At 32.7% G+C, this 25,734-nt stretch overlaps 1 protein-coding gene across 1 annotated transcript in view; it reads left to right on the top strand.

The window, feature by feature from the left end:
• The window catches only part of CapaR (Capability receptor), a gene marked incomplete at its 3' end in the record, with an annotated part of 100,655 nt that extends 77,260 nt beyond the window's left edge, over positions 1-23,395 (top strand). Inside the window, exon 3 of the mRNA XM_088238925.1 lies at positions 23,150-23,395. Coding sequence (XP_088095051.1) covers positions 23,150-23,395 — 246 coding nt within the window. The remainder of the gene's footprint in view (positions 1-23,149) is intronic.
• Positions 23,396-25,734: the final 2,339 nt, after the last annotated feature.

The raw sequence follows: 25,734 nt of genomic DNA, 5'->3' as shown, positions 1-25,734 counted from the left end.
GCTGCAGAGCGCATAGGCGGTTGGGATTAAGTTCCCTGTTTTTAATTATATCAAATTTAAGCGACGTGCAGAAGCTAGATTGGAACACGTCTTGCAGCTACGAAGAGCATGGACGGATGAAATTCTAGTAACTAAAAAATGTTTTTTTTTAAAATTTAACAACAAATTAAAAACATTATCATCATCATCATTCCCTTTCCGCATCCAATGGTGCAAAGAACACTGCATCGGTACATCAATCGAAGCTTATCTTGGTCATATTTGTTACATGAAGGTAAGATTATCAGTCTTACGCTTCAGGTACCAGTCCGGGGACTATGAAATATTCTATTGTGAAATCTTCATTTTAAATAAAAATTTCATATCAACCATGCCGGGAATCAAACCCGAGACCTCTTGCGTGGTAGGCAATTGCGCTGACCGTTAAACCACGAGGCCGACATAAATATAAATGTCACAAAACAAACATACTCAAATATATAAAATAATCGAATTATTGAAATCAAATAGAAAACAATCCGAAAACATGATTGAAATGATAATTGGTAAGCAAGATGTAGTTTATAAAGTAAAAAAATAAAATAATAAATAATATGCCAAAAAACAGTGAGTACTAAATTTAATAATACAAAAATAAATAATGACTATGTGTTGGAACAATGTCTTGTCCAACAAACTGCTGTTCACACGTGAACAAGACGTCGGATGCTGGGACAGGACAATATTGTATCGTCCTCTTGTAAACGCTACTCAAGAGAATGTATTTCGTGCGCATATTTATTTATTTATTTATTGATGATTTAAAAAAGACATTTTATTTATTACAATTAAAACGCAGTTCGAACAAGAAATGACAATGTTATTAATATAGTCAGTTGAGCTTCGGCTTCGTGGTGTAATGGTCAGCGCATTTGCCTACCATGCAAGAGGTCTTGGGTTCGATTCCCGACAGGGTTAATATGAAATATTTATTCAATAGGGTGTTTTCACTCTAAAATACTGCATAGTCCGTGGGCTGGTACCTGAGGCGTAAGACTGATCATCTTACCTTCATGTAACAAAAATTATCCAGATACACTGCGATTGGTGCGCCAATGCAGTGCTTTATGCACCATTATTTGCGGATAGGGAATGATGATGATTATGAAGTAAAGCTAGTGAAATCTTCTTTGCAGTCTCAATCCTGGGGATTGGTTTGCAGCAAAGTCCTGCATCTCGTCCTCCATTGGTTTCAATTTTCTGCCACCCTCTTCAGCTCGACATATGAAGCGCAGTTTAAATCTTCGCACACTTGCTCCAAGTATTCCCGTCGGGGGCGCCCTCTATAATTTGTCTCCTCAGCCATTCCATCGATGATGTCGTGCAGGAGACCCTCATGGTGCATAATGTGGCCGATCCATCGGGCTCGCCTCTCTGAGATGGTTTTGATTAGGTGCCTACCTTCTTTGATTCTGTTGAGAACCTCGTCATTAGTGATGTGGTCTCTCCGGCAAATTCCTAATATTTTTCTATAGCACCACATCTCGAAGGCCTCTAGTTTTTTTTTATCTCTTTCGGTAGGGCACCATGTCTCACAACCGTACGTCAATATGCTCCATACATATGTCTCGGCAAGTTGCTTGCGGAGTTTTAGATTGATATTATTCGACTAAAAAAGCTTTGATTTTTTTTAAACGCAAGCCTCGCTTGGTGTATACGGCAGTCGACTTCTTTTTTTGTTCTCCCATCCCAGGTGATCCTGCTTCCAAGGTACAAAAACTCTTTCGCGTTTTTCAGAGTTGCTCCTGACATTACTTTATTCATTCGTTGCTCATTACGGGCCACAATCATAACTTTGGTTTTGCTTCTGTTAATTTTCATATTACATTTATATTTAAAATTACTATTGAAACGCATCCACAATTATCTTCGATACAAAACTACATTTGTTCACGTGATGTTTCGTAAAGATATATGCGAAACTATAAATTAGGCCTTTTGTCCTTTGTATTTCTGTGTACACTTTATCATGACAATTTATTTAAGGATTTCCAAAACTCTGGTTCAATATCTGAATAACATAAATTATTCTTTATGGCATGTTTAAGACTTTAGATACTAAGTAATTTAAGCACCGCCATGTATAGTACTCGTATATTAGTGGTATGAAATACGGCAAGGATTATTGTTGCCTATTTTATTAGGAGGAAGTTCAGCCCTACGGAAAACTGGATAAAATAAATGTTTTTTTGCGCGCAGTAAAAATTTAAGCATTATTTTTTTTTGTTTTTTTCACAATATACATTAGAGAATAAACAGAGTATAAAAAAAAACAAAGAATAATTACAAAGCAATTAAATACATATTAACATTAGGAATAGTAAACAAATAATCCCACAAAAGCAATGCCTGTTGGTGGGTATACAAGAAATGTTTGCTCCTATAATAAAAAGACAGGTATAATATTTTTGTATAATATAAGAAAGAGAAAAGAAAATATTCTGTATAAGATAAGGAAGAACTATTTTATTTTATAGTAATTACATAAAAATATTTCTTATTATTAAAAAGCAACAAAATATATCATAGGAAAATAAGTTAATAGCTTTAGTTTGAATCCAGGATAGTGCGTGCTTTTTGAAAGAAGGATAATTGTACGCCAAAGTTTCCTGAAAATGTACGAAAAAAAAACATTTTGATAAAAACGAACTACGTGAACGACTTCACTGGTTCATATGAAACAACCAATGATGAGAGAATTATGAAAGATTTCCGGTTTGCCTGCCGTGAATAGATCAATGGCAGAACTAATTGAGAATAAGTGGAAGAGAACCTCTGACATCACACGCGGAGTTATTTCAGAAAAACATAATTTTAAAAAATCATAGCGCTGATAATACGATACATAAAAATAGAAAAAAAAAACACTTAACTTCCTCATTGGGGATAGTGTTAATAATCCTAACTAACTTTATTGCAAAATTATGCAAAATGTCCGTACGAGGTTTTCGCAGAGCACGAATTATGTCATACTTAAAACCCGTACGACTTTTGCTCAGAGACATATCTCATTTATCGCATCAAAAGTGTTCAATATCTCGGAAGAGCGTACTAAGTTCTCAAGGACAAAAACTATTTTCAAGAGAGGAGTTAAGGACTGGATTTTCCTTTGTAGGAGGGATTTGAGTAGAAAACTCTTGATGATTTTCAGAATGTTTGAGTTTACTGTTTACCATATTGACGTGCCATTTATATGATTTAAAAAAAAAAGTTTTTATGTTTCTGATCCTATATTTGTGGTGATATACTCAATGTGTCTGTGTCAACTGATTGCTTGTTCCATCTCAACACCGGACTTTTAGTTCCACGGAGTTGGGAGTTATGCCTCAAATAATGTACAATAAACTTATGTCTGTAAGTCTGTAAAAAATAAATACATACATAAGGTTATTGTATATTTTTAGAGACAATCAGTCCCAACTCCATGGGACTAAAAGTCCTGTGTTAAGATGGGATGAGCAATTATGTGACACAGACACATGAGTATATCACCACAAATATAGGATTAGACACATAAAAAAAAAATATAAAAAATATTTGAAAAAACATATATATGGCACATCAGTATGGTAAACAGTAAACTCAAGCATTTGGAAAATCATCAAGGAGTTTAGTACATCAACAAAAAGAAAATTATTTAATAATACGCAGGCGGTAAGGTGGGATTTTAAAAATAATGAATTTGAAATCAATTCAACAAAGTTTGACTATGTCCAAATGCTTGCAGACTGGCTGGATTTCCTTCCTAGGGAGTTGTTCATATTTAAATTTATTTCAACAAAGAGGGAAAAAAAAAATCTGAGAAGGGAATATAGAAGTCTAGGCATTTACAGGGCTTATGACCTGTCATTGGCTGGTTTAAGTGGCCACTTTACACACTGTGTAAATTTTTCCCTCTCTGTTGAAATAAATTTAAATATGAACAACTCCCTAGAGAGAAAATCCTGCCAGTCTGCAAGCATTTGGACATAATCAAACATTGTTGAATTACTACCTGGTAAAAGAAGAAGTATAAAAATTGGAAAATTGTTTTCAGGCGTTGCCTAGTAGGTGATTTGGTTCAGCCGGATGAATCTCACCCACGTGATAAAGGTTTCAGCTCTTTTGCTTCACAAAAGTCAACAGATGAAAGAGTTTAGGAAATGTGGATGTTCAAACATGGGCAGAATGGTGAATGTTACACAGTGTGTAAAGTGGCCACTTAAACCAGCCAATGACAGGTCATAAGCCCTGTAAATGCCTAGACTTCCATATTCCCCTCTCTGTTGAAATAAAATTGAAATCAATTGTTTAAATTTATAAAATTGACTTGATTTATCTATGATTAGTTTGATTTGCTCTTTAAACCATGTTAGCGATTCCGCGGGTAAAAGCTAGTATATAATGATAATGTTAATATTATAAAAGCACGAATAATAATATTTTTATGTGCGCCCTATTTCAAGATTCCAAATAAAATAAATAAATAAAATAATGCGTCGTAATGAGCAAAATTCTTTTTAAATGCGTAGGCGGTAAAGTGGGATCTCAAAAAGAAATATTTTGAAATCAATTGTTTAAATTTGAAAAACAGACTTGATTCATTTTTGTTGTTTTATATACTAAATAGGTACTTAGTACAAATGAGGGTATTAGAAGCATACTAAGAAATCTCCATTGAAGGAGTTACTGAGATATTTGCGAAAAAATTTGAAGAAAGAATTTGTAAGATTTCTAATTATGCTTCACTAACTCAATGAAGAATGCTTAGTTTGTGGTGTCAAGTAGTATAATTAAAATCTGTATTTGCAAGATTTAGAGACGGTTTCAAATAACCCTTTTATTTAAGTAGATTGGTTTTATGTATAGTTTATTTTGGCATGAATAACTAATTTTTTATTTTTGGCTGAGATTTCTGAGTTAGTGTCCAATATCCTCAAATGTTTAAATAATAAAGAATAAGTCTTTTATCACTATTTTGTCGACTGTTTTTTGTTACATAATTAAAAATACAATATTGGTCTACAAAACACTCAAAAGACTTATTATAAAGTAAAGCTTTTTCTTGTTAACAATTAAACATTAATTTGTTTGTTTGCTTTGCTTTTCATTTTAGCTTTATAATCAAATTTAAATTACAAATTTAAAATCGTTTTTTTATTCCAAAATAACATTACAAATAATACAAAATATTTATTCCGTTATTTTAGGACGACATAACAAACCACTCCTCGAGCAATATTAAGGTATAATACTCTCCAATAGCAAGAGTATTTTCTTCTTAAACATAGTTTAACTGATTTAAAATATGTCTATCTCCAAAGCGATAATGTTCAGCTGCATGACTGCTCTTCCAGTAGACATAACTAGAAGCAGGTTAGTTCTGGAAGCCGGTAAAGCAGTCTGTGCTGACGCTGTCAGAGATAACCATCAGGAAATCGGTACTTCCTAAAATGGCTGAATTTGCGATAAGACGAGCTTAATAGGTATTAGGACAGGGGCGAATCGTCAAAGTAAGCGATTATGCACAGCTTACCATTATATTTGACTTTTAATAATAATAATTTATAGTTACCATGTTTATGGGAAATTAAATAAAGTAATTGTTATTTATTATAAATCACCGTTTACTTGCAGATTACAAATATTTTTAGAAGATTCACTATTTGGAAACTAGTATTTCGAACATTATTTCCGAAGGACTATTTTTCTTTGATGGGATACCGTCGACATATTATGTATCACATAGGACAGGTGGCGTTCGCAGTGGCCGTTTTAGGCATTATTCATTTTAAAAGAAATCGGCCAGTGCTCAAGTCTTGACAGTACTGTCAATGACAGATCATAATAAAAATATCTGCGGAATGTCATTGTGGTATTTGTTAATAAACTTTTGTACAAGTAATGTATTAAAATAGTGTGGAATAAAGCTACATTTATCGCGTGGTTAATAATAATTGTTGTTTGAGTTCATTTTACAGTTTCACAGAACCACAATAAAATAGTAATTTATAATTACATTACTTACATGTTATGTAAGTACTTACATGCAGTACAAATTAACGAACATTTTTTTATAGATTACCCATAAAATAAATCACGGCTCCCCACTGTATTAGGAAGATTATTACAATGGGACAAATGGTTTGATTAGTGTCCTGACAAAGAGACGGGTACATCTCAAAACCAATAGACATAAAAAAATCGGTTAGTGGTTATAAACAAATATTTAATAACATAAAGTAAAATGTTTGACCAAAAAGTTAAAGATGGAAATATTAATAATAAATCATGTACGGTTTTTTTTTTAATTGGTTGCAACAGAGTGGAAAAACATTTTTCAGAAGGGAATATGGTATTCTCCCTGGGGAAGAAATCCTGACAGTCTGCAAGCATTTGGACATTTTACAAACATTGTTGAATCAACTATCTGGTAAAAGAAGAAGTATAAAAATTGTAAAAATGTTTTCAGGCGTTGCCTAGTAGGTGAATTGGTTCAGCCGGATGAATTTCACCCACGTGATAAAGGTTTCAGCTCTTTTACTTCACAAAAGTCAACAGATGGAAGAGTTGAGGAAACATGTGTGTTCAAACATAGGCAGAATGGTAAATGATTAACAGTGTGTAAAGTGGCCACTTAAACCAGCCAACGACAGGTCATAAACCCTGTAAATACCTAGACTTCCATATTCCCTTCACAAATATGTTTTACTTCTCTGTTGTAACAAATTTTAGTCAGATATCCACACTGCAGTTAAAAGTAGTTATCACGCGCCATTGTTCTTGAACTTTGCAACAATGGTGATTGAACTCATAAAAGTAATAAACCAAAATCAGTGATCGAACATCCCATTTCCAAGACAAACAAAAACGATGTTTTCCGAGTACCTTAGCCTTGTACATGACACGTAAGGCTACTAAATACAGGGGTCCAAATATATATTTAAAAAAAAAAGTATAAATAAGTCCCTAGGGAGGAAATCCAGCCAGTCTGCAAGCATTTAGACATACTTAAAACATTGATGCATATACGGTTTAATCACAATCAATAAATAACTTTTAATTTTTATTTTTGGCATTCTTTAATAGTATCCATGCTTTTACATTTCACTATGTTGTATCTCAACTCAACACAGGGCTCTTGGCCTCATAAAGTTAGAAATACATTATTTTCTTTTGTAATATTAATCTTTGTATGAACAAAAATAAATTAAAATAATACGAAAAAAAATGAATTCGGAAAAAACATTAATTAATAATTTTATTAATAAATTAATTCCTCACCACTACTCATAATATTCCCATTATGTAAACTACGTCTCCTTTATTAGATCTTCCTACACCTGTCAGTACCCTAATTTTTAATTTCTGTATGCTGATGTTTAATTAAAATATACACCTGCAGTTGAAAAGATCTGTGCTTTTCGTAACTAGTAGCACTTCAAAATAAATTAAAGTAGTCTTAAAACAAAGCGTTTAATTTAATATACAACGAGTAGTATTTATTTCACTTTCTGTAATTGTTAACAACCTTGGACTTAATACTTATTTATTCTATTAGGTAATAAACAGTATGTACACATATATTGCCAATTTCTTTGTATATTAGTGTAAGAAAATTATACACACATACAAAAAAAATGTTTCCACTTAATACAATACTTTTAATTTTATTTAATTAAATATATGTAAAAGAAACGAAATGAAAAAATATGTATATAATAATAATAATAAAGTTAAATATCTGCTTCTCTCAAAATTTCTATAATTTTTGACCTAAATTTACATACATTGTCACAAAAAATATCAGACTCAGTAAATATATTGTTAAATTGGTCGCATATTCTAGGTACTGTAGATTGTTGTAAATAGTTTGTTAACGCGTTTTCAGTGTAAAACAGAAGATTTTGTCTTGTCGGTCTAGATGGCACACGGCATGGAAGTCTTTCAAGTAGGTTTGGAGAATCAATAAAGAACTATAAAATTAATTTAAAAAACTGTTGTTTTATATTTATTTTATTTATTTATTTATTAAAATTTTTATTCCAGTAAAATGGCTATAAAGTGCAGAGCCAATTCTACCATATGAACATATAAACATGAACATAAATACAAACAAAAATATATCAATAAACATAAATATAACAATAAACATAAATATAACAATAAACATAAATATAAACATAAAATATTTTATGTGTATAATAATTACTTGGCATCTTCTGTGATTAAAAAAGTTATAAAAAGTAAATCATTTTGTTTCGTTTCACAAGAAATATTATGAAATTCAGGTGTCCTGAAAAGAGCTGAAAAACTCCTCCCTTTTCAGGGAGTCATGACTTGCGTCTTCAAGTCTTGAATAAGGGTCTGGAGAATAAGGGCTGAATAACAAAACAACCCTTGCGTTGTGTTGCGGTGTGGGAATTCCACACGTCATATATTTATATTTACGGTAAAATTAATGTGGAAAGCTCCATACAACAGAAAATATACGAAAAATATTATATTTACTAAAATAAATTGAGAAACAAACGAAGTATTTTTTAAACTCAAGAAACAATCATTGACAAACGTTTTTTAAATTATTCTACTGTATTCTTACTGAACCTTGTTTGGTTTATCACGTTTAAGATCCTGAGTTCGATTACTGGCATGGCCGACATAAAATCTTCATTCAAAATGTAGTTGTACTATATTTCACTGTTCCTTGACTAGTGCATAAAGCGTTATCCTGATCACCTCACCCATATGTAACAAACGATTGACATACGATGAATTTAGTGTTCTTAAAAATTGTCCTTTACACAAACAGGTTTAGCTATTTGGATTTATTTTATTTTATTTTATTAACATAAACGGCAAATCTGCCTTTTACAAACATTTATAATATTAACATATTTGGCTTAATATTTTTTTTTTTAAAACATGAATTTTTAAAAACATGATTTATAAAAATTATACAAGATTATACAAAATTATACAAGATTTATATTTAAAAAAAAAAAACCTAAAAATTATACAGCATAATCAGTAGAAAGTTTAAATAATAAAACATTCTACAGTAAAACAACAAGAAAATCATAAGTACTGTTTCACACTGATTTGGTAAAGTATCCAAAATAAAACACTTTAATTGAATTAATTTTTACTTTTTTTTTTTTTTAAATATATGTGACGCGTTTTATCTTGTTAAGACATTATAAAAATAACTTAAATATTTACAAAGTTTCCTTATAAACTAACAATAATTGCAGTTTAATGATATAGGTGTATAAAAGTGTTAATAGTTTATGGGGGTTTTCAACAAGTATTGGGGATTTTTATAACGACCAAGAAAAGTGACGTAATTAAAAATCAATTAGGACATACTGATTTCATTTTATTAGGTACTCTATGGGTATATTAGGAAAGCCTTGCATTAGTTGCAGGGGAGCAGTTAAATAAATATAATAATGAGGTTTTAAAATTGATTTCATTTACAAAGCTTTATTTTATTTATTTATTTTTACATAAACGGCATTAATTGCCTTTAACATATATTGAATATAAATATGAAAAAAAATACATATATAAATACATAACAAAAAATAATAAAATTTCATAACTATAACAATAGTAACAAGTTGGTAAATACACATAAGCAACCAAAAATATTAAAGAAATAAATACATTAATATGAAAAAACAAAAAAAGAAAACATTATTGAATATAAAGAAAAGTTAAATAATTATATTGTGAGAGAAGAAAATAAATCAGACTCGTTTTATAACTTTCAAGTTCAAAACCAAATATATCAATCAGCCTTGTCCTCATACTGATAATTTTGTATGTATAAATATGTCCTCAAAAATGCCCATTCGGCGTATATATAAATAAATATCATTTGCTAAACGCTCAGTGAAAGGGAGCACTGAAAACAGCCAATTTAAATTCAGTCAACCTAGCCGGACCGAAGAGGGGGATTCAAATCCCCCATTGACCAATTTTTATTTGATAACTCGAGTTAAAGCAAGTTACAGCTATTTGCCCTATATTTTTTGTAATCGTGAAAATAACAGAAGTAAACATTTTCCTGTTTTTGTTTTTAAATTTTCAAATCGTTTAATATTAAAACGAAAAAAGACCAAAATAATACAGGGGTCGATTTCGCTTTATGTACATATGCGGCAAGCTAACAAAAATTAATAAAAAATAAAATACACAGATGAGTAAGATATTATCATGATCGGTTGGGAAGGATCGGTAAACCAACTATAATCTAAGCTTTCCAAGCCTTTGTCCAAAATATACCTACGCAAACCTGCAATCCTTCCCTCCCAAAACCAGTGGCCACTGGCTAGACCACAACAAAACTAAACACAGAAATGTTTTGGAGATAATTTAATTATACACATGTTTATTTTATACAATTAATATTTGGTATTTTAGACCTGATTTTTAAATTGATTAAAATATGTTGATGAAAATACCTGATTCCTAAAATGTGTTGAATATGATGAATAAAATACCTTTATCTACTAACTACTAAAATTTTAATTTAAATCATCTAAACTGACAAATAGACGAAATTTGATTATAAATATTCTTATATCATCAATTTAATTCTTACTATATATTAAATATAATAAAATCATTTTGGATGTTATTCTTCTAAGTTGTAAATGTTATGCTTCTTTGATGATCAATGTATATAAAATATTGTGGATAAACAGATTTGAAATTAAATTATACGAGGGAAACCGGATGTCAATCAGAACAGCATGGAGATCCGTAGAAGATGGGATTTTGAAAAGCATCGGTTTCATCTGGGTCCGCTTTATCAATAATGCTGAATTGTGGTCCACTGATCGGGTATCCAACACCACGCTATGAACTCAGGAGGTTTCAAAGACAGCTCCGCGATTCAATAGTTTCTTTTCTTAATGCAGTGCCATATTATTTAAAAGTTAGAGAGACATTCATCTCCGTAGCACCTCAGATTGACTTCATCATGTTTCCCACATGTAATTTGGGTGACAATTATATGTAATATAAAACGTATATAAAATATCAAATAAATATAAATAGGTAGAAAACGGGCTCTGTAAATTAAAATACTAAATTAATGATAATTTTGGAGATCGTGGATCAGCATAAAATAAAAGTAATTTAAACACTCACACCAAGGTAGTTTCATATATCCAAGAGCCAGCGATCCATTGCTTACATGTTTGAGACAAAAAAGAAGGCTTAGAAACGCCGCGTTTTTAGGCATGTATTTGGCATAGAAAAAAATTAAAGATTGGTCGCGTGATTATTGTCTGTGACGCCCAGCAGTTTATGCCCGTTACAATATGTCTACGTGAAAACATGAATAAATTGTTGCACGATCATAAACACTTCCAACTTTTTATTCTCTAGACGCTATATTGCAACGAATAATATTTTATCATGCCTTATTTTAAAGCACTGCGCAAATACATTTTCGACAATATATTTTGTAGTGTCGGTAAACATCGGCCAGTAATCTGGCAACAAAATGTTTGAAACCGATTATTTGTTCAAAGTTTATTGTGGGAAATGTAAGTATTTGCGCGGTGCTTAAAAACGGGGCAAGATGACATACATACGTTACAATATGCAAGTAGGCGCTGGGGTCATTTGGTCTCCCCATTCGGATCATGTATAATTTTTGGATGCTCAGTGAGGAAAAGGTTCATATGGCAATATGTGAAATTGAAATTTTAAAAAGAGTAACGCGATTATTGACCTGACCCATACGGGAACAACGTGATGGTCTGTTCGTTATTTTGTTTTGTGTTGTAATTCTGTCCAACGAACCCCAGATTCATGCACCCCTGGCGATGTATTTCTTTATTTAGGGCGCCACTTAAGGCATGTGCCACTTACTACCCCATAATATGGGGCTTTCCTCGCTATCCCATTATGTGATATCACATGTGATGTACACATCCTGAGAGATACGATCACATGTCAGCGTGGGCCCTTCACCGGGAACATTATATTTTCTAGATGGATAACGGTGACCAGAAAATTATTTTTTAGGACGTAAAATTCATATGCAGGCATTTTCAACATACGTATGCCCTATCTTAAATAACCTACTGCTATTTGGCCATCTAGATATATATAAATGCATGTATATATGTTTGCCTTTTATAGACTCAATAACAACTGGACCAATTTACATGCAATTTTCTTCAAAATAATCTGATTTACGTAAATGAGGTTTGTAAATAATAATTTCTTCCATATGTTCATCAGAAAAAAAGTCAGGAGCGTATATGTGTTTTTCATCGAACTTCCAGGGTTACATTCGACTAAAATGCATATATTGAAAAATACTGAGGATGTAGTTTTTTTTGTAATAAAAAATGTATTTTAACGTGTACAAACATAAATTATTTTTAATAGGTACTGAATTGATTAATTTCCTTACAATTTCTTAATTTCTACATATCATTGTTAATTGAATCAGCATTCACTTCGTAACACTTCAATATAAATTATTATTTAAATAGAACTTTGTTATTAGTGTTACACATTTTTTATTATTTTACAAGAACACTACAACAGTTTCAGGAGGTGTTGATAAATCTAAAATGATGGTTTTTGAAAGGGATGAAAATATAACTAAATGTGAGATCAGTGTGAACGGAGATATTCTGAATAAGGTAGAAGAATTTGTGTACCTGGGAAGTAATTTTTACTAGGGACGGAAAGGCCGAGAAATATATTGAAAGGAGGGTGAGTGCCGGGAACAGGGTGAACGGTGCACTAAAATCTACTTTGGCAAACAAATGTTTATCGCAGGAGGCCAAACTAGCAGTTCACAACGGAGTTCTAGTGCCAACTCTAATGTATGGGAGCGAAGTATGGAATTGGAAAAATGACGATGAAAGTAGGTTGAGTGCTGTCGAAATGTGATCCCTCAGGCAAATGTGGTAAAACGATGTATGATAGGTGCACAAATGTCGAGATCCGTGAAGTGTGTATGGCTGAGACATGCATTATTGACAGAATCAAGAAATGGGTGCTGCGTTGGTTTGGACATGTAGAGCGAATGGACAGCGAAAGAACGACTAAACGGATCTACGATGCAAATGTTGATGTATGCAGAAAACGAGGAAGGCTGAGAAAGACATGGCACGATCAAATCCATCTTTTGACGATTGATGACGGTGATTTTCACAAAAACGACGCTATATAAATTATCCAAATATACATATAAATACTTGAAGATGGACATGACAAAAGTAGGAATAATCGGCGTGCGTGCATGAGAAGATGTATGAATGTAGAGGAAGCGAGGTCTGTATGCCAAGATAGAGTATTATGGCGTTCTATCCTCTCTGCCTACCCCTACGGGCAAACGGCGTGATGGCTTGTTTGTTTGTATAATTTTAAGTTTTGGAATTCAATCATAAACAAATTCTTATCAGTAAAAAGTATTTTTCCTTTATCCGAAAAGTTTTTGCACACTTTTACGACACAATCAGGTATTTTACTTCTCCTTTATTTTGGTTTCGAATTAAATGTCAAGCTCACGTTAAAAAACTGCTGGCGATTAAAGAATGACTGAATTCGCTTAAGGCATGGTTTGAGTGTCATAATTTTAGAGGGCTCAGAGTAAATCAGGCTCTGACTTTTCTTTATTAACACGTATTCCAGTATTTTTTCCCTGGATTATGGCAATAGTGCAGTGATTTTTTATATAAGCATGACAAAGCCTTTTAGCCAATCACATTAGGAGATAAAACGAAAAACTAACCCTTATTACGAATATACAAATACCTCGATAAAGTCCGAAATCCCGGTATTGCATATATTTGCCTATCATGCCTGAGATCACCGAATGATATATAAATCCAAATAGCAAGTTAAGTGATTATTAAAATAATAAAAAATAGACTATCACACTAAACTTTTTTTTATAATTTTGAAATTACTCTCTACGTCATAAGTTCTCGTCAGTGAGTTCTGCTGATTGGCGAGTTAAAAATTTCCCAGAAACCAGAAATTTATCACAAAACTCTATCATTGGTTGATTCGGCAGAACTTGCGACGTAGTTCAAATTTTATTAATTTTTCGGACATTGTTGAGAAACTTAGCAGTACAATTGAATGCTCTAATTTTTACCAGGTGTAAAATCATTTTTTAAATCCAATTTTCCGTAGCACTGAACTTCTTGATAAGAGAATTCATTAATCAGAGAGATTATTTTTAATTCATTCAGATCAAATAATATCTTTGATAATTAAATCCTTTAATTTACTTATTTAAGATCAGACAAACAAACACTTCAAGAGATAAGCTTAAATTAAAACTGGAAAAAAATTGTCTAAAGCCAACTTTTTTTAGGTCAAAAAGTTCTTTGTGTCATCATTTTTGGCCCAAAACTTTGTTCAAATTTATAGCCCGCATCTTGAAACTTTATGTTGAGAATTCTAAGATTATCACTTGAATTCTTCCTGATGGTTAACCCTTTCACCATGGCCATTATTCCAATTAATAAGAATAACTGAAAAGTGTATTTTTTTCCGATTTGGTTGAAATATTTTTATTCTTGCCCATTTTTGATCTCAAAATGCTCCAAAAGTTACTGTTTATCTAAGAAGAAGACATATTTCTAAAAAATCAGTGCACGTTGGTGTTGGCTACTAACGGCATATGTCCTGTCAGCACGGTGGTTTTATATTTCTGTTCTGTGGATATCCACAACTGTGGATACGCACTATTCGCAACTGCGAGCGTTTTGCGGCGCGGGTTAGGTGCACGCGCGCGGGATCCGCACGCGTTTCAAGGTCTGACCACTTAATTTGCGGGAGAGTTAAACCAGTTTGATCTTGACGCGCGCGACTCGACATTTTGTGCTTCTTGTGTAAATCGCAAATAAGCAGTGTTGTACAGTGTATAAAGTATTAAGTAAGGATAAAGTCAACCGTAGGAAACTGGACTCCATCCAAAGACATGTAGCTATCACGTTATGCAAGGAATACAGAACAATTTCGCTGGTATCAGCTTAGATTTTGTGTGATTTCCTGGTTTTAGGAAGTTTCTGATTGGCTCACTTTGAGTATAGAATATTCTTCCTGATTCCAACACTCAAAAATAAAATAAAGGCTTATATAAAAGTAGAAAAATCCACGTTTCTTATATCTTCTTCTTTTTCACATCCACTCCTAGATGGAGCATATGGACATCACCAGTTGCCTCCAGGAAACCCTATTGCCAGCCAGCATTTTCGTCTTTTCCCACGTCAATCCAGCGCAGCGCCCCTTAATTCCGCCGAATAAAGTCGAAAGATCGTCATCGATGGCCTTCCAGGACGGTGTGAGCCTACACGTTTAAAGAAGAGGCAACTTGGTTTAAGGGTCTCCTGAGGCATGCGCAGCACGTGTCCAAGCAAGGTCCACCACCGCATCCTCACGACGCTCGTTATAGGAGGCTGTTGCGTCCGTCCTCGGACTTCAATGTTAGTTATAAAATCGAACAACCTTATACCTAATATTCTTTTCAAGCGCTTTCTCTCAAAACTCAGAAGTTTGGTGTTTTAAGCTTTGGTAAGGTGCCAAGATTCGCACCCATATAGAAGTACTGGCATAATACAAGAGTTGAATAACAACTGGCTACCGGCCCGCGTCGAGTCCCGCCCGTCGCACCGCAAAGGCAAACGCTCGCCACAGTGGCCAAGCACTACACTGTGTGGTGTGTAATGTGGCCGCTGAAACTAGCCAACAGGTCATAAGTCCTGTAAATGCCTAGACTTTTACTTTTCCTTCTCTAAAATGTACTCGCCTGTTGTCATATATAAACGCGTTTTTTTTTTGCTTACACATGAATTTAAACGTAAGCAAGAGAGTTAACATCCGTCTCGTTGGTGATGTAAACATAAGTTGCTTGAAACTTTACAACCATAAGCCTGGTATAAACTTTAGCAACACAAGTATGGTTGAATCTTCAACTTAAGCCATTATTTGCCTGACCATGGACCAATTATTTAAATAGCTTATTTCCTCAGCCGAGTGTTTATAAACTACAAATGTATTTATATAATATTGTTATTAAATGTGTTGTATATGATTATGACATAGTGGTTTTGATTAAACTTTTTTGTAAACTTCCGTAATTAAGCTTGATACAAATTGTATTGATATTTGAAATACCAGCTTTCGAGGCATTTCACGTTTTCAATTATTTATTTTTTTTTTTATTATTTATTTAATGCACAAAATACACAATTTTACATAGATACAATTATATGTTTTTTTATGTCCCGACTTGTTAGAAAATTCCGCGTTAAGTCGGGACTCTTCGATATATAAATCAAAAATCAAAAATATTTATTTACATATTAAAACAATATACAGGTAATCAAAAAAAAAATGTGAAAAATAATCAAAACAATATACAAAATAGTAATAGAAAAATAAAATTAATAAAAATGTATAATACATGTCGAAAATGGAATCAAAAGTTATATAATAATACGTATGACAGTGATGACATACACATATACGATATACGTGTATGGATATTAATGAAAACAGCAGCGATGTTATGCATTTATTCCCGAAGCAATCTCATACAGTGGTCTCTACCCCTCGATACAATCCAGTAATGGATCTTCATCTTAAATATAGACGTTGTTTTGGAGAACTTCATATGTTCATCCAAGACGTTGAACACTCTTGGAGCCATATATGAAAAGTGTCTCCGAGCAAACATCGTACGCGTTCTCGGTATTAAGTAGTTTAGGTTACGCGAAAACCTCGTACGGGCATTCTGTTGGGACCTCCTTCCGTAGTCGCCCGACCAGAAAACTGTCAATGCATTTTTGATATAGATTTGACGAATATCAAGAACTTTTAACAATTAAAATAATGGTTCAGATGGGTAGGTCGGAGGGCACCGAAACATAACTCTAAGAATCAGTCTTGATTAGGGGGTTCATGACAACTGTCGAGCAACCTCCCCAGCCAATTATGCCATAAACAGCTACCGATTGAAAAAGCGCAATGTAGACAGTTTTAAGAGTGCTAACGTTCAGAATGTTTCTGAGTGAGCTAAAAACATGACACAGTTTTCTTAATCTAGATACCAGGGACTGAACCTGTGTCTCCCATCGCAAATTTCTGTCAATTACAATGCCTAGATATTTTATATTATCAACTGGTTTCAATAATCGGCACGAATTTCTAGAGTTTATATGAAGCTTTTGAAGCTAGAGTTTATATGTTTATTTTCATATAAACTGAAGCTAGAGTTTATATGAATTCCATAATAGTTAATGGTTTCGGCCGGTAAATTCATTACGATTCGTTTCTTTCAGCGCCTATGCCGTATTTAACACTGACGGATGTTTTGATATATTGTGATTTAAAAATTTCTTCTGATTTCCGATTAATTTATTTGCAATTTATAATTATTTCTTCCAAGATTTTTCAGGGCCATACCTAGGAAAATAGTGTTTTTTAATTGTGAAATTTAATATTACAAATACATTTTTTTAAACGTATTTGATTTATTTATCAATATACGCGGCACTTAGTGCCTTTTACTTCAAAAAATACATAGTGTGTAGAAATAAACACTTCAAATAATATACAGTAGACAAACGAGAGAGAAAAAAAAGCATAAAAAGTTTAAATGTACATATTATAACACAATGGTTTCATTCAAGGAATACGCCATTATATTGTGTAAAAAATAAGTCACTAAAAGGCATTTAAAAATTTAAAAATAAGACAGATGTTTTTTTCGCTTAAAGATTTTTTTTAAAAAAAAGGACTGGTAGGTTTATTTAATTTTATAGGTACATTGAACAAAAAAAATAATTACAAAATTTCATCATACGAAGTTGAAGAAAAGTTAAGTTTTAAACCTTATTTTCTTTTTCAAGTTGAAAATAAGTATTCAAAAAACAAAAAACAATTCACAAAAACTAGAAAAAAGGTCAATAAAATTTTAAAATATATTATAGGTACATAACTATAGCTTGGCAAATGTAAGTTTCCGTTTACCATTTTTGAAATAATTGAAAAGAGTTTATTTATATTTATAAACTATAATTTATGCGAAAATATCAGTCACGTGAGAATAGTTATTGCCGAGTACATAAAGTTGATTCAGAATAGCACGGAAGTACTTGACGGGTCATTCGTCCAGGTACCTTGAAGTCAATGAGTGCTAATAGATTTTGGCAGTCCCATGTAAAGTTGACAACCTTAAATAAATTCAATAAATATTTTTTTTCTTCTCCCATTTTACCAACGTAGCGATGCGCATTGGACGCGAACGCTGATGCTTTTTGAAACTGTTTTTTTTTTAAACTGTTTTAGTAGTTGCTTGTACCAGATTTTTCGCAAACGCTGCTCTAAACGTTTTTAAGAAACGGTTTCACAAAACATTACATTAACCGCCTATAATCTGCGAGTCCGCGTCACTAATTGCCTGCCACGTGACCACAATCCGGTTCAACGTTTTTTCTCTAATTCTATCAACTAATTTACAGTATACTTAGGAGGGTGAAAAAACACTTTATTTCATTTCCGGTTCAGCCTAATGTGTTAAATAACACAAATTGCCTTTTCTACATCCGGAAAACTAGAGCGAAGCCAATAAAAAATTACTCAACATTAAAAGCTAATGTTTGAATATTTTAGTTAAAACATTCACTCGGAATATTAAACCACCCGGCGGTACTTGCCGGTATACGGGCGTGAAATTATTGTAATTTTTTAAGTAAAGTCTTGACTTTATAAACATTATAATCATGATTTTAATGGCTTGAATTACAAGCGGAGTTTTTAAGAACATCATCTTACGGCTGTCTAATAAAAAATAAGGAAATTACACGATTTCGCCATTTTCAAACGCCCTCTTAAAATCACTCCATCAAAAAATACGGTACATAAAAATTTGATGAAAACAATAATTTAAACAAATATTTAAAAAGTTTACTAAACGAAAATATAATTACTTTAGGACCGGCAGATTATGAATTTTAAAATTTATACTTAACTTAGGTATATTCGTAAAAATATAAGTTTAAAGTATTTAAGTAAATTTTTTTGTGAAGATTTGAAGATAATAAATTAAACGGGAAAGTTATAAAATAAAAGCCTAAATATTCCTATTAAAAAGACGTGAAAGTATTTTAAATGAAAATTCGAGGTATTTTTCTTGAATTCTATGCCTTTAATAACAAAATAAAAATAAATAATTTTTGAACTCGAACCGAGCCCTTTTTGAGGAATCACGTTTTTTTTTGTCAAGAAGAATATTTTGGTTAGTATAAACCTGTTAAAAGGTTATGCCTGGGCATAATGTTAGACATTTTTATAATTAGTGAGGTCCTTTGTTTTTAGCAAAATTTTAATGTTTTGAATAGCCGATACTAATATTTAAATTTAAACGTACTGTAGAAATTAAATGCTTACCATCAAATAAATTATTGAAGTCTAGGCATCTACAGGGCTTATGACCTGTCAATGGCTGGTTTAAGTGGCCACTTTACACACTGTGTAACATTCACCATTCTGCTTATATTTGAACATCTATATTCCTTCAATTCTTTCATGTGTTGATGTTTGTGAAGTTAAAGAGCTGAAACCTTTATTTATGCAGGTGAGATTCATCTAATTGAATTATTAATTAAATAATTAATATAAACAGCTCCCCAGGAGTTGAATCCAGTCCTTGTCTACAAAAATTTGCAACAACATAAATCCTATAAATAAATGCAGTCTTGCGCTTCCACATGTGAAGTTTGTTTTTCCGAAAGACAATAAAGATTTATAGGACCACGATACTAAAATAAGTTATCTCAAGAGGTTACTCACACTAACCGACGAAAAAACGAAAAAAAATCCCAGTTGAATCAAAAGAGTGGCTTCTAAAACTCGAAAGAAGTCAGATGGAAGAGGTCTCAAGAATTAAAATTTAAGAATTTAATGCTGCCTCCAAGAATCAATTTTTATTTTTTATATTTTTTAATGCTTTTTTATAATCTGCAACTCTCCAATAAATCTGGATTAAGCTTTTTGAGTTGAGATTGTAAGTTATCAGCTTACACCAGATAATTACAGGTCATCAGCCCTGTTTCTTTTGTCTTCTCCAATCTACAATCGGTCTTAGACCATAAGTAGGTTTATTGATTGATCGCTTGAGTAAGAGAGAGGAGGCTTCAAGTGACATCTGACATCTTTTTTATTTGAGCCGGTAGGTTTTCTACCTATTTGGAAATCCTGAAAGCTAAAGAGATTATCCCTCATGTAAATATGTTTCTTTTTTGGGTGATATTGGGTGTGTTGGATTTGTTCCGACGTTTTAGCTACGATTGCAGGAGCCATTTTCAGGATAAACGGAGAGTTTATCTTGACTTAATAAGCATTATAATCAAGTTTTTAATGGCCTTAATTACAAGCGGAGTTTTAAAGAACATCATCTTACGGCTATCTGATAAAAAATAAGAAAATTATCCGATTTTGCCATTTTCAAACGTTCTCTTAAAATCACGCTATCAAATCACGGAGAGTTTACCCTGAAGATGGCTCCTGCAATGGTAGCCGAAACTACGGAACAAATCTAACACACACGGTAGCACCCAAAAAAGAAAAAAAAATGATAACAGTGACCGTGAAAACCTTCTCACCTATTCAACCCTTACGTAGTTATGTCAATTCTATGTATAAAACAATACTAGATTCATGATATCACTTTCATTTTTTTAAATAATGAAGTCGTATTTTGTAAACACAGCCTAAAATTATTTTATTTTCTTTTAAAATTACGGAAAACTTTTATATATATAATTCCTCTGTACGTGTGATGTCACTGAACTCCTTCTAAACAGCTTAACCGATTTACCACAGTTTTCAGAGAAATATAGATCTTTGCGCTGTGCGTGTTCGTAGATATGAAAATCTTCAATCTATGTGTAAAAAAGAAGTAAAGAACATACATTTTTTATTCATTGATCTACCAGGGTTGCATTCGAGGAGAATGCATTTACAAATAAATCGAAAGATGTTGTTTTTTTGTGTATAAAGAAAGTTTGTTTTTCAATTGCTTACAAAAAACATTTGTTTTTTGTGGATCTCAATCGATTCTTTCCTTAAATTCTTTATAATTTCTACGCATTTATTTTTTTTTAACTAGATTTTTGGTAAAACTAGAATAATATTAAATTTAATAAATTTAAAAAATCGTATTCCAACATAAGTACACCCCTCTGTTGGTGAAAAGACTGGAGTTTGATGTTTGCAAAATGATTTCCGTATTTATTAAAAAAAAAAAAAAATTTTGGAATTCAACCATAAACAAGTACCTACTTAAATTTAATATTTAAACATTAACAATTATTAGTTTTGGAATTTCATTACAAGCATCTATCTAAATACCTACTTATCAATAAGAAGTATTTTTCCAAGGCAAGACAACGTTTGAGAAGGACAACGTGTCGGGTCAGCTAGTATAATATACATATGTTAAATTTTTGTTTTGATATTAAATATCTGAATTTTAAAGTATCTCGTTTTTTTTCTTTTTTTATTGTTTAGATTGAGTGTTATCATATAATATACTTATATATTCATTAATGCTTTCAAAAGCCTGTTGATTGGTTTAAAAAAAATATCACTCGATTATACACCACCGTCTCTAGGGGTTATTTTAGCACAGTCTTTTAAAGGTTAAGAGACGCATTACATCTCCACTTACATCTGAAAGGTACAGGATATAAAAGATGGATGATTTTTATGTGTTTTACACTAATAATGTCATCTTACGGCTGTTCACATAATCTACATTTCTGCATAATAAAAATTGACATAAAGGCTGTACTTTCCAGGATAATTGAACAATAATAAACTTTTTTATTGGAGATAAAGAGTAAATGTCAGTTTAATATTGGAAACAAAGAAATAATGTTATACGAAGGGTATTACATTGCGATTGGTAGGACATTTTATTACAGAATTTGACATCCTTCGAGTTATAACTGTCATCAGAATTTATACAACAAATATATTTTGGTTCAAGATAAACAAAATAAAAATATTGTACTGCTTTCGAGTTCCAAAGTTCAAAAGGTTTGTTCTATAGAAGCAATACCCTACACTAAATATATCAGATACGTGAGAATAACTATGGCCGAGTTCATGAAGTCTGTTTAATACGGCATTACAAGTATACACTGTCCGTGAATTGTTGATACAAAACGGTGGCACCTGTCTAGTCATTCTCAGGCACCCTGAAGTTGATGAGAGATAATAATTCAGGGCAATCCCGAATTGAATTACAATTTTGAATAAATTTAAAAGGTCTATAATTTTTCTTCTATCGTTAAGTTTTAACAAATTTAATGTTTTTAGTGAAAAATCGTAATTTAAACATTCATGACTGATTCTCAGTTTAAAATTCATATACCGAAAGAATTTTTTGGACTTTTTCAAGAGAATTTTGGTGACAGTTGTAGTAAGGAGTCCATATTGAAGAGTTATACTCTAACTGGTTTCTCACTAATGAAGTATACATCAATTTCAAAGTGTCTATGTTTTTGAATTCATTAGTCACACGTAACATGAAGCCTAATATTTTTAGAGATTTACTAGTAATATCACTTATTTTATTTTATTTTTATTTTGCACCACAACAGGCCAGGAGGCCCAATTTCAGTGGTGAATTACATCACAGAACACCCAGGCTTGAGAAAAATCCATTTTAATTTTTGTGTTCTCACCGGGAATCGAACCCGGAACCTTCCGTGCGTGAGTCAAGCGTCTTGACCACTACGCCACGGAGTGTTAAATATATCAGACTACTAAGGTTCTTGTTAAATGCTTCCCATTTACGAGGGATGATAAAATGTTTACGATGGTTAGTTTTAATATTATAAATATATAGAAAATGTCAGACAGTCTAGTTGGTCTTAGTATCCTGTACCTTTCATCTAACAAACTGTTGGCCAAATTATTGAACCTAGTAAATGCCTGGATTTCCACATTCCTGAATAATTATTTTATCTCGTTTGAGAAATCCATAAGAGGTATTGCCGTCTTTTCTGTTCAGACATCGGTATATTTGAAATATTAATTTCACTAACAAAATTGTTGTGTTTTTTTTCAGACTCCAACAACAAATCATACGAGTCCGCCTTCTGCGCCATGCTGACCCAGCCCTACGGGCTTCCAGTTTGGGAGATCTCCAGCATCGTGTTCTTCCTGCTGCCGGCGCTGGTCATCATGGTGCTGTACTGCCGCATGGGCCTGAGGATCCGCGCCAGGTCCCGGCACCAGCTCAAGGGGGTGAAGGGATCCGTGCACGGGGAGAACCGCCAGACGCAGTCGAGAAAGGCCATTATCAGGATGCTGGGTAAGAGCTCCATTCACAATCTATTTATGTATTATTTTTATTGATGTATTATTAGTGTACACGGCACAAATGCCTTTTATAAACATACATATTTTTAACAATATTCTGAGTATGTCAAAATTTTTGTTGACAAGGAGTGGATTCAACTCCCTGTTAATATTGACATATTACAACAGAGATAAAGAACATTTAAGATAAGATAATATAGAAGTCTAGGCATTGACAAGGCTTATTACCTGTCATTGGCTGGTTTAAGTGGCCACTTTACACACTGTGTAACATTTACCATTCTGCCCATATTTGAACATTTATATTCCTTCAATTATTTCATTTGTTGATGTTTGTGAAGTTAAAGAGCTGAAATTTTTATTTATGCGGGTGAGATTCATTTATTTGAATTATTTCACCTACATACTAAGCAACGCCTGAAAATCTTATTTATCAATTTCTATACTTTTTCATGGACTAGGTGAATTTATCAACAATATTTTCAGTTTGTCCAATTTTTTGTATACAAGGACTGGATTCAACTCCCTGGTGAGCTTTTAACATTAACAGATTACTCCAGAGATGAAAAACATTTCAGAGAAGGTAATATAGAAGTCAAGGCATTTACAGGGCTTATGACCCATCATTGGCTATTTTTTATTTATTATTATATTCCTTGAATTCTTTCACATGTTAATGTTTGTGAAGTTAAAGAGCTGAAACCTTAATTTATGCAGGTGATGTTCATTTAAACCAGACAATGATAGGTCATAAGCCCTGTAGATTCCGAGACTTTAGTATTACCTTTTCTAAAATGTTCTCTATCTCTGTTGCAATATTTTAATATTAACAGCTCCCTAGGGAGTTGAATCCAGTCCTTGTCTACCAAAATTTGGACAAACTCAAAATATTGTTTATTTAGGTTTGTTTAAAGAACATTCATTATAGTATTTTGACGCGTTAAAAAAAAACATTTTCATCATCAGAAACACATAAAAAAAACAATATACGTTTTCCCTATCAAAAAGAAATATGGACTTTATAAGTTCTTTTTGTTTCCCGACAGATTGTCCCTTTTTCCGTCAAGCAATACTTCGTGGTGAAGCAAGCTCACCATTAGGCTTGAAATAACAATATATGTTATTCCACCGATGTGTAAATAACATGTTTTTTCATGGCGTTAAACACGTAAAATTTCCTGCCAAAAAAAAATACTTACGGGGAATTTCGCTGCATTACTTTTGCAAAAAAATGTGCACATAAAATCTTGTGGAGACAAACAGCGACCATGTTTTGTCGCAAACAAATGCAAAGAAGAAAAAACAATTATTTTGATGTTGAAGATAAAGAACGCTTTGGTGCACCGAAAAAGTTTGATGCCGAAGAATAGGAAGCATTACTCGAGACCTAGGTCAGCAGCAAAATGAACTTGCGGAATCATTAGGAGTTGAACATACAAAAGTTGCCAAACGTTTAAAAGCATTACGAATGATTCTTCTTCTCCTTCTTCTTTTCAACATCCGCTCCTAAGTGGAGCATGTGGACATCACCAGTTGCCTCCAGGAGACTATCGCCAGCCAGCATTTTTGCCTCTTCCCACGTCAATCCAGCGCCCCTTAATTCCGCCGAATAAAGTCTAAAGATCGTCATTGACGGCCATCCAGGACGGCGTCAGCCCGCAGGTTGTAAGAAGAGGCAACTTGGGTTTAGATTCTCTTGAGACATGCGCAGCACGTGTCCAAGCCAGGTCCACCATCGCCTCCTCAAGAGCTCATTATAGGAGGGTGCTGCGTCCTTTCTCGGACTTCAATGTTAGTTATAAAATTGAACCACTTTATACCTAATATTCTTCTCAAGCACTCTCAAAACTCAGAAGTTTGGTGTTTTGAGCTTTGGTCAGGTGCCAAAATTCGCACTCATATAGGATTACTGGCATTATACAAGAGTTGAATAATCGGTATTTCGTTTTGACCGAGTATAGACTAGAGTTCCAGACAACACGCATCATGTTAAAAATTGCTCCAGCAATTCCTAGGCGGGTTGCGAACTCTTGATGCATGCTTCCATCCTCAGTTGTGTGAACTCCCAAGTATTTAAAGCTGTCAACTTTCTCAATCATCTGTTCATTATTATAGAGAGGCTGATCAGGGTCAGGGAAGGATTTGTTGCACATAATCTGAGTCTTTTTTGTATTAATATTAAGACCCAGACGAGTTGAGTTTTCTTGCAGTGTGTCAACAATTTCCTGAAAATTACCAACAGACTTTTCAAAAAGGACTCCATTATCTGCATACTCCAAGTCGCACAACTTTGATTTTTGACAACTTTTGTTTAACAACGAATGATTCAGA

This window comes from Micrasema longulum, unplaced genomic scaffold (assembly GCF_059751315.1).
Source record: "Micrasema longulum isolate JH-2025_06_02 unplaced genomic scaffold, ASM5975131v1 h1tg002008l, whole genome shotgun sequence".
In the NCBI taxonomy this organism is placed as follows: domain Eukaryota; kingdom Metazoa; phylum Arthropoda; class Insecta; order Trichoptera; family Brachycentridae; genus Micrasema; species Micrasema longulum.
Note: the sequence above shows the minus strand (reverse complement) of the source record. Positions and strands in the feature narration are given on the sequence as shown.